At 47.8% G+C, this 10,667-nt stretch overlaps 1 protein-coding gene across 1 annotated transcript; it reads right to left on the reverse strand.

Moving 5' to 3' along the window:
• Positions 1-310: 310 nt before the first annotated feature.
• Positions 311-6,135, reverse strand: LOC136513471 (calcium-dependent protein kinase 16). Its single transcript, XM_066507476.1, has 7 exons — positions 5,313-6,135; positions 4,163-4,306; positions 3,929-4,081; positions 2,986-3,101; positions 2,710-2,877; positions 1,972-2,202; positions 311-1,886 (listed from the first exon to the last, which is right to left on the reverse strand). Exons 1-7 carry the CDS (start codon positions 5,974-5,976, stop codon positions 1,737-1,739), a joined length of 1,626 nt encoding a protein of 541 aa, XP_066363573.1. The 5' UTR covers positions 5,977-6,135; the 3' UTR covers positions 311-1,736.
• Positions 6,136-10,667: the final 4,532 nt, after the last annotated feature.

The raw sequence follows: 10,667 nt of genomic DNA on the forward strand, positions 1-10,667 counted from the left end.
GATATAAGAGAAAATATTCCTAACTTAAGATAACTTGGATCCTAATCTTTCCTTTTTTAGAGTCCGACGTGTTTTTCCCGACGCCAACCGTAACTCATTGACGTTATCTGCTGACGTCATCCGAAGAGAGCTAATCCTAGTAGTTGTATCTGAACCAGCTGATATCGATCATTATACAATCGATTTCTTGATGACATAATCTTGAAGCTTCTAGTTCTCGCGTTCTTCTTCTCAAATTTTGATATAAACATGCCCAAAACGCCACATGAGAAGCAGTAGAACGGCAGCCGCTCGTACTGCACGGCAAACCACCTTGGTTCCTCCGAACGGCTTAAGTGGAGCAAAACATCACGGCGCAAGGGTTTCTCAATGTCGATTGCCACCCTAGCACGAAAGAACGCCCCACTAGCCTTCCCATCACCATCAACATCCATTTGCACCACATCACCTATCAGGCTCATGGCCCTGCGGCCCCTTTGTTGGTTCATCCAGCCAAGGGGAAGGTTAAGAATTCTAGCCCAAATCACCATCCGGTCGAACACGATCTCAGAGGCACTGAGCCGCTCATCATAAGGATGTAAAATCACAGCATGCCTGCCCACCATCCACGGTGCGCCCGCCATGATCTTCTCCATCTCCTTCTTGCCGCCAAATTCCGCCATAAACATGTTGTCTTCCTTTGCCCCGATTGCCCGAAACTTCAAACCATGGGGATTTCCCCAGGCCGGTTTCATGGCCGCGCGGATAGTGCTCACGTTCTCAATCGATGGCGAGAGTACCTTGCCAACCACTGCCCACTCCACCTGCGGCAGTTCGGCCTCTCCCTCGTCGTCGCTGAAATCCAGGATCGTTTCCTCCTCTCCAGTGAGGTTCAGCCTCAGAAAGAGGCCCGTCACATTCTCCTTGGCGCCAGCGTCGCCGCCATCGGAGTTGCTGCGGCCTCCCTTTCCTCCATCACCAACCGAAGCCATAGCAATTCGATTGGCAGGAACACCACGAGTGATCTGCACGTAGAGACGATGCAGACACAAAGCAGTCCCGACCTAGGGTCCTAAGCGGCGCTCAGTTCCTAGGGAAAAATCTGTGGTCAAAGGCACCGGGACGGCTATCCTTCGATTTGCGGTGGCCGACACCGACAAAGGATCGGCGGTGGGGCGTGGAGGCCAGGACCGGAGTGGTCGCCGGCGCTAGCTGATCAAGATCACCGGAAGCGGCGATCTAGATCGAGGTCAGGGGCGGTGTCGCACTCACGATCGCCAGGGAATCGCCGATCCGAAAATCACGGTCCCTCTGCATGGCCGCATGAGGAAGAGAGGCCTCGCGCAGACAGCAGAGCAAACCTTTGGCATAAACAGAATACAGTACATAAGATAAATCAGCTAGCCCTTCATCATTTGCTCTTCAGCTGTTGTAAAACTGTCATAGTTACTCTTTATCGCTTTATAGGTGCAAATGAACCTAGGGTGACACAGTACACTGGTACCAGCAAATTGCATTTGAGGTCAACACCAAAACATTTTACAACACTTTGAGGCAGGCGTGCATCCTTCAGCAGATGCTCCTCAGCGATACTGAAAAGGCTACTAATAATTACATGAGTAAACCAATCAGGGAGGCTCCAACTATCTAAATCCCAGACAAAATAATCATTAGCAAATGGACGAGGGCTTCTGCTTAGTGGGCTCGAGGGGCAGACTACAATGCGTGGAGAAGAGCATCGGCTGCAAGCTGCAACCTCACTCGCTACCCAGTTTCACAGATCCATCTTTTATAAGCTTTATGCTAAGGCTATTGAAGCGACCTCTTGAATAATGCCGCGATGCCTTTCTCCAATCTGTGCCAGTTTTCATCATCGCTACAAATTCTTCATAGCTAATTTTACCATCCTGCAGAAACAATGAAAGTTATTGCGATGATGGAATAAGATTTGAAGGCAGAAGCTATCTCAGGGGCCTTAGGTGAATCATTAACCTTATCTGTGTCAACTTCTTGCAATATGTCATTCACCACGTCCATGGTATCGGCTCCCACATCCTCCATCAGGGCTTCCTGAAGCTCCTCAGGCTCAATGAAACCATTGCCATCCTTATCGAAAAATAGGAAGGCCCGCCGAAGGTGCTCATCATTTGCCATCCTTTGTAAATGAAGTGAGACAGCCAAAAATTCACCATAATCTAGTGCTCCTCTACCGTTTGTATCCACCTATTATTCCAAACACAAAGATATGATATGCAATCAGCACCTGTTTCTTGTTAATAATAATAGATGAAGCCAACCATGTAACCTAGTTCTCAAATTGACACTAAGTCACTCACAGAGCAAAAAATGGCCTTATATGAATCTAAGCAACCAAGCGGAAATTAAAGGTGTCAGTAAATTTTAAACAAATAAATTAGTTCAATGGCATGTCACCTATGAGGCCCTATATTTATCAGCTTTCAAGAAACATACAAATTGAGTAGAACAAACAAGTCCTTCAGGGAAATGGGAGTAAATGTTTCATTATGTGTATAATGCCACATTGACAACCTCCAAATTCTCCAGGACCAAGTACCAAGCACCACCTGGTGCAACTATAACTACATTGCTGGGTTCCATGGAACACTAAAAATCCAACATATTAGACATCAATGGTAGCAGAAATCATGTGATCCAGATCAATTACAACTGGCAATAGTGACTCAAATCAATTAAACAAAACATACTTACAGCTTCGATAAGCATTTGCACTTCTGATTCTGCAAGATGAGAACCAAATTTTGCGATCCCACTCTTTAACTCTTCATAAGAAACTATACCATCATTATCAGTATCCATCACCTTGAACATCTCCTTTATGTCCTCAACCTCTTCAGCAGATAAGTGATCAGCAATAACCTAGTCAAGCACCATTTTGTCAGTAAAGCAAATTGTTTGCATGGTAGCTAGAAAAAGGATGCATTAAAACACACTAGATCGGTTTCATGATAAAGGTAGGTTTCGAACCCTTAGAGCTCTTCTTTTGAATCTGTTCATCCTTGAAAACTGTTTCAGCCTTGACTTTACAATGTCTCCAAGAGGAACGTTTGGAGCTTTCTTAGCGTTTTGAAGCCAGGGATGCTCTGCGATAACAGAGACAAAGAAAGGGCATGAGCGCTATATAACAAGAAGTCAACTTTAGAGTATCTAAAAAATTGAACAAACTTGGCGGTACCTAATTCATGCAAGTGATCAGTATGTATAGAAGAGCAGAAAATGGTATTCTCTCAATTGCTAAAACAATATCAATCATCTCTTTTTGTAGATAAACAACAAGCTTATTTAACCAGCTTTTTCTTTTGAGAATGAATACATCTGCAAGTAACTGCCATCTGGAAGTTGCCATGAGGTGCAATAAGAAAACACGCACGTCTAACTCCAAAGACTGTCTAGAAATAAGAGTTACAGAAAAGCATTTACTTCCACTTTTTACTTCCAACTTTGATCCATCAAATTTTTTTTGTTAACACGTCTTAACACAATCATAGCATTACGTAACTGTACCTAGTCAGATTACATAAGCAAGTAGTCAACACGCTTGGAAGCTCAAAAAGTGGCACAAACTATAGTTGCACCAACTTCTCGAACAAGGATACAGATTAGATCCTGCAGAAATTGCACCAACTACACTTGGAAACTATGTTTGATCCATGTTACATGGACACCTGTGTGGTATCAGTGTCCGACTCGGGTGCGGGGGTCCGATTTGGCAGTTTTTTTAGGGACCCTCCAAATGGCACTTGGAATCCAAGTATCCAGCATAGGTGTTGGGTATTTGACTAGGCAAAAAAAATAGGACATGGGTGTGGGTAACACTGGTTTTGATCCCTTCAACTGAACAGATCTGATGCAATGTGCCATACAATGAAGCACTATGAGTTAATAAGTTCGATATACAGATACAACCTACCAAGAACTTGCTTTGCTGTTAGCCTGAGCTTTGGATCAGGTTGAAGCATCTGCCGAACAAGATCTTTAGCATTATCTGAAACACTGGGCCAGGGTTCTCGCTTAAAATCTATATTTCCCCGAAGAATAGCTTGTGCAACTCCTTGTTCAGTCTCTGCAATTATTACCTGGTAAGCTCATTTGCACAAAAGTAATGCTAGAGGACAAGGTGTTCTCACAAATGAAATCCCTTTACCAGCCCAAAACGGAGGAACACCACATAACAAAATATACAAGATAACACCAGCACTCCATATGTCTATTTCAGGTCCATAGTTCCTCTTCAAGACTTCAGGAGCCATGTAGTATGGACTTCCCACAATTTCCGAAAACTTTTCACCTGGAAAGGAAAACAGTGCTTTTATGAGTTTCAAACAAATATCATACAGACATTTAGCAAAGGAAACCAAAAAAACACACATCACAAAGCAAGTAAATTAAGTACATCAAATCATAACCAAATCCCAACACACCCACATTGTGGCTATATGTGGATGACAATTTACAGCAACTGCAAAAATAGTTGCATTGCAGCCAAAGCAAAGGATCATTTGTTTAGGTGATAAGGAGACAAGGAGTTACCCGTGAGTGCTGCTAAGACAGCTAAGTCCTAATGGAAGTTGCCTGAAACATACTCCTATATGCAGATTTGTATTTCAAACTATTGTTGTACATAATCTGAGTTTCCCAAAACACCTTACCTCAGTTGAACCTGAATAAGTACAACGCTATAGGCAAGTCCCTATGCTGGGAAACAGCTACGTGACGTGTGCTCCCACTAATTGTTGCCAAATTCTAAAAATAGCTGGCAGGCAGCGACTCAGCAAGCCAATGTGTCGGGGGTGTTTGGTTCGAGCTACTAAACGGTTTAGTCACTTTTAGTAATTCCAGAGAGGACTAAAGCCCTTTTAGTAGCTTTTAGTCCTAACGTTTGGTTAAAAAGTTACTAAAATGACTAAAAACTACTAAATTTAGTAGCTGCTAACAGGCCCCCTAGCTCCTAGATTCGAATCTCTGAGCTCACCGCACCGTCTGCAACAAAGCTAGCAAGAATGCTTGCCAGAGGCAACAGCAAGAAGTTACCTTGGACTGATAAGTGCTGTCATGTCCAGTACTACAAGTTGTTCCAAAGAAGTCCTAACGTTTAGTAGCAGAAGACGACCAATTCTGCCTCAGATTGCGCAGGCATGAGAAAAGCAAGTGGCTACAGCAACGACCACTACAGAAAATCCACCCCAACTAGAACGGCAACCAACCCCACGGATCCAGCCTGAATCCACGAAAAAGTCCAAAATTGCGGCCAGCGGTTCGCCCAAATGAAATCAGGGACGGATCTCGGAGCTTACCGGGCTTGAAGAAGATGGAGAGGCCGAAGTCGATGGCCTTGAGCGGCGAGTTCTCCTTCTTGTTGGCGAAGAGGAAGTTCTCGGGCTTGAGGTCCCGGTGGATCACGCCGTGGCGGTGGCAGAGCTGCACGACCTCGACGATGGTGCGCGTGACCGCGGCCGCCGCACGTTCCGTGTAGTGGCCCCTGGCGACGATGCGGTCGAACAGCTCCCCTCCCTCGCAGAGCTCCATGACGAGGTGCACGGCGCCGTCGTCCTCAAACGCCTCCCGCAGGGACACGATGCTGGCGCTCTTGGGCAGGTGCCGCATGATGGCCACCTCCCGCCGCACGTCCTCCACGTCGACGGGCGTCCGCAGCTTCCTCTTCGAGATGGACTTGCAGGCCAGCAGCTCCCGCGTGCCCCGGTCCATGCACAGGTACGTCACCCCGAACTCGCCGCGCCCCAGCTCCCGGTCCAGCGCGTACTTCTCTTCGATCCCGGCGCCCACGTCCCACCCCTCCTCCCCGAGCACCGACAGCCGCTTCTTCTCCCCGGCGCCGCCCCCGCCGCCGTTCCGCGCCTGGTGGGCCTTCTTCTTCCCGCCGCCGGCGGAGGCCGGGAAGTGCGACGACTTGACGTCTTCCCGCGCCGCGGCGGCCGGCGAGCGGCAGCAGTTCCCCATGGCTGCCGCGCGAGATTGGGAGTGGGGGCACTAGGGTTTGCGCGGCATTGGGCACTGTGCGGGTGGGGGAGGAGGAGGAGAGGGAGGAAGGGGGGCTAGAGAGAGAGAGTGGGGGAGAGAGAAGACAGGCGAGGCGAGGCCGGCGCAGACGAGACGAGGCCAGGCTACCAGCGAGACCTGTGTCGGGGTATAACGGTAAGGACGAGGCGTGGGGGATGGGTTTCCGGGGACGCGTAGCAGGCACTGTGGGCCCGGAGGACTCCCCCACGGCGCGCTGTTCTTAGAGCCCAATGGGCCACTGGAACACGGGCCCGGCGTGGGGAGGAGTTTCGGGTGGTGGGCCCCACGGTCGCCGGGAACGGGAAGTTTGAGTGTTTGACTGACTGACTGGGTCCGAAGGCGGACCAGGGAGAGTTTCGATCGACTCGACTCGACAGTCAGACTCAGACAGGCCGTGTAATGGACAGAGGAATCGGATATAATCTGACAAGATTTATTTTATGTAAGGTATATATAACAATATTTAAAAAACAAGCGCTTGAGTGCGTTGGTGATTAGCGATTTGTTTAATCTGAAAGATTCCAAGGGTGATGACATGTGATTGTGAATGTCAGGAATCGGGGGCTTAGAATGTCGAGGCACAGTGTTGTTTGCACGCTCTGGAAATCTTGAAACCGTAGCGTTCTCTTCTCTGATGTTTTTTTTATATATAGAAATTTGGACGGTCTCCTGAAATGTTCGGTATTCAAATAAAAGCTTATAGAAAGCTGAAAGTGCTTTCTCTTCCGTCCGTAGTCATCTCCACCTCTTTATGACCAAGTCAGATGCTTCCAATTGCACACTTCATTCTTGATTTTTTTTTTTTTGACAATAGTCAGAAAATCAAGGTAGCCGCCATGGACGATAATCAAGGGACCCAAGGCTCAAAGTGCTTGTCAGCTCGGCGTAAAACCAGGGTTGCCCGGGTAATCATGAGAATGCAAGCTGTAATCCTTCCTTTTATTATCTTTATTTCGCTATACGTCAAATCAAAGGGGTAGGAGCTAGCCGTTGAAAAATGTGGCGAAGAGTGAGACTCAAGAATTCCACGGGATATTAATTCTTCTTGCTTGGCCTGGGCCTGGCCTGTTATTACCTCCTTCATAAAATCATATCATAAATAATTCAAATAATCACAGTCACATCACGTTCCTCGCCCTGTGTTAAAGGGTTTGGTGGAGCCGTACTTATACGACGGCTCTGGTATACAGACACCTCCAAAAATATAATGTCGTTATGGGTTGATAGGATCAACTCTGAGTTGGAATAATCACAAAAATGCAAAACACAATCAGCATGCTCCTAGTAGATGACAAAGCCAGCGCCAAACTCGATTCACACTCTACCGTGGTCACAGCCGGCTTTGGCGGCGCATACGTATGCATTGTTCTGAATGGTTCTATGCTTGTCTTGCTGGACAAGGTATCCAACTACTCGAAGTACGCTCCGTTCAATGACTTATCTTTCCAAAAAGATGCATTTGTTTCGTAAAACAAGCCGGCGTTTTTTTAGGAAAGGTCTGTCTTGTAAAAAAAACAATGCAGAAACACGGTCCGCTCATGATGAAACTACGCGTAAATTTTCAGAAACTGTCCCTTTTTTTGGTGACTTATTCAGAAACTGTCCCTTGAGCTGCGTTGTTGCATGTTACTAACTAACGGGACCCGTCCTGTCAGCGCTTGTAGAAAAAAGTATCACAGTGGAATATTCCTCTATTAAGCTCCTTGGTCCTTGCACTCATCGCAGCATCTGACACACTGAAGGAATCATGCATTATGATGCCCTTCTGAGTGATCTGCGGGCTCCGATTTTTACAGTCGCTCGCTGTGCTAAACTGAACCAAACCAATCACGTAGCGCGTCTTGTAGATGCAAAGATCTGTGACATGTAGCCGTAAATACGGTAAAAACACGCGCCCAATCATGTGCTAACAGTTAACGCTATGAACTAGCTAGTACTACTGTTACGCTATCAGTAATGACTTTGCGACGACAGAATCTCCTGCCATGGTGATTGGTGAATGACAGAGAACGACGAGTCATCAGTGGTTTGAAAATGGAGGCGCCTGCCCGGACCGACCCGCTTTACGCTTCCTTTTTACGTTGGGTGCCATGATGCGCCCGTGTTTCTTGTGTCCCCAGGCTTTGCCATTGCCAAAAAGGGCCCCCCTCTAATCATTGATCACGCAACAACAGGGCCCGGCGCGCCGCCTCGCCGTCGTCGATCTGACGAACGGCCGTGATTCCCCCACGGCCTCTTGCCGCATCTTTCGGGGCATGGACACGACCACGTGGCCAAGTGGCTGATCAATCTACCCATGCAAACCACGTCCTCGCGATGTGTACAAGCTGTAGAGGACGGGTATATACGTAGATCCCAGGCACAGCCGCAGCGTACGACCGAGGTCGAAGAGAGGCGTCCGCGTGGCTGACAGTGACACGTCGTGGGATGGCAGGAGGGGCTCCCCGTGTTTGTGACGTGTTCAATGCAGGCAGTGTGCACCAGTGCTAACATGATGGTACCAAGATATATGCCGGCCCGTATATGCCAGATGTACCGTCGGGACGAGACCGAATCATTGCGAGGACATTGTTTCTTTTCACGTTACAGTTTACAGATTCTATTACTCTGTCTCTCTGTGTGCGTGGCCGTGTGGACACGAGTGTGAAGACTGATGGTCTGAACTTTCTACTGTACCAGTGACGCTCGTACGTGCCTATTGGAGGGAGCTCAAAAGGACGCTAGCTTTGTGCCAAAGTGCTTGTTTAGGTCTCAAAAAGTTTTTCAAAAAGTGCTACAGTAGTCATTATATCGAATCTTACGATACGTGCATAGAGCATTAAATATAGATGAAAAAAACTAATTGCACAGTTTAGTTGGAAATTACGAGACGAACGTTTTGAGCCTAATTAGTCCATGATTGAATAATAATTGTCAAATAAAAACGAAAATGCTATGGTAGTCAAAATTTCTAAAATTCGTGAACTAAACTCAGCCAAACATAATCGCGGGGGCGTATCTGAGGAATCTGACTATCGGTTGTTGAAGGTCTTGTGTGATGCGGCAGAACGAACGTTAGGCCACACACACTCGCGGTTTTGGAGTAGGAATGGACGCATGCCGAGCAGAGTTGCTCAGTCCAAACTCCAAAGGTAAGCCTCTTGCGTCCAAGAATTCCAAAATTAGCTTAACCGACTCAGACCGACTTGACCAAACTTCTTAGACTTCCAGAAAGCTCACAGCATACTCAAGCGACCACTGTACTTCACTCTCCTTCTACTCGATTGCCATTTTTTTTAAACAAAGACAGGAGCTCTACCACACAATTAAGACAAAGGAATATTATATATAAGAAGGTTAGCCAAATGAGATGTCAAAAAACCACCCGAAAGGTTAACCATCACACGCAACGCAGTTGAGCACAAACACGACGCACTACCATGGATCATCATTGCTGAGCATAGAAGCCAAGCTGCCAGCAGCTCATGACAGGCCACCCACTAGTCACCCCCGACGAGTCCGAGGCTAACAGCCGCCGCCGGTCATCGTTGCCAAGCTCAAACACCGAAGAGCAGCTCTGACTTTCAACCTCGAACCTTCACATTGCATCGAAGCCGCGACAAAAATCCAAATGCGACGCCTTCAAGAAGGGAGCAATGCCGATGGCGCAACCATCGCACGTCCAATGTGGACCGAGTTTTCACCCTTGGAAGACATGCTAGAGGGGAACACACGACGCCCTCAACAGGGGAGCGACGCCTAACAGCGTCACCGTCGCAAGGCTTTCGCCCAAGAACCCTCTAGCACGAACGCTGGGTCGCGAAGCCGGACCCCCTGCCAGCCTTCACCGCCATCGCCGTTGTCCTGCCGTCCCATATAAGCCCCTTCAGAGGAGCATCGACGCGCCGGCTGCACGCAGTAGCCGCTCAGCTGCGTCGGCCGCCACTCCCTTCGACCGGGCCACGCAGAGCCAGACCTCACTCACCGCTTGCGTCACATTGCCGCATGCCGAGGCCACCACTGACCATCGTCGTCGGCTCTGGCACCCACCGAAGTCATTGCCAACATCGCCGTCAGCAGCCACAGGGCTCGTGTCCTCACCATCTCGGGCGCCACCCCTTGTCCTAGGGCCACCAGATCTAGACGCTAGGCCTTGAACCCATCGCCGCCTCCGTCTTGACCCAACCGTAGACATCGCCGTAGTAGCCCTGGTGAAAGCCCTAGATTGGTTTTGGACAATTGATGAAACCCTAGGACTAACCTTTGATCGAAGTGTGTGAATTAGATAAGGTAGTCCAATCCAAGTGATGGAGCAAGATGAAGTCCATGGAGATGGAGATGGACATGTGTTGATGATGATCAAGTGCTCAACTTGGAAAAGAAGAAAGAGAAAAACAAAAATAATGTTGATCAAGGCAAAGGTATCAAATAGATTTTTGTTTTGCACTCAAGACACCATAGAGAGTGTGAGTGACTTAGGATCGATAGCCGTACTATAAAGAGGGGAAATCTTTGGCTAAGCGGTTGTCGAGTGCTACTAGGTGATATGATTCTTGCATATGCATTAGGGACCTAGTGTGCTAACAAATAACCCTTGAAAATATTTGTGAAAATATGCTAACATACGTGCACAAAGTGATATACTTAGTGGT

The sequence above is a fragment of the Miscanthus floridulus genome, chromosome 16 (assembly GCF_019320115.1).
Source record: "Miscanthus floridulus cultivar M001 chromosome 16, ASM1932011v1, whole genome shotgun sequence".
NCBI lineage: Eukaryota > Viridiplantae > Streptophyta > Magnoliopsida > Poales > Poaceae > Miscanthus > Miscanthus floridulus.

Excerpts from the sequence above, each read along its gene's own strand:
- LOC136513471 (XM_066507476.1), bottom strand. The coding sequence starts at position 5,976 with ATGGGGAACTGCTGCCGCTCGCCGGCCGCCGCGGCGCGGGAAGACGTC. Across the intron at positions 4,307-5,312 it reads CTCCATCTTCTTCAAGCCCG|GTGAAAAGTTTTCGGAAATT; the intron begins GTAAGCTCCGAG and ends TTTCCTTTCCAG. Across the intron at positions 2,878-2,985 it reads TCAAAAGAAGAGCTCTAAGG|GTTATTGCTGATCACTTATC; the intron begins GTTCGAAACCTA and ends GTGCTTGACTAG.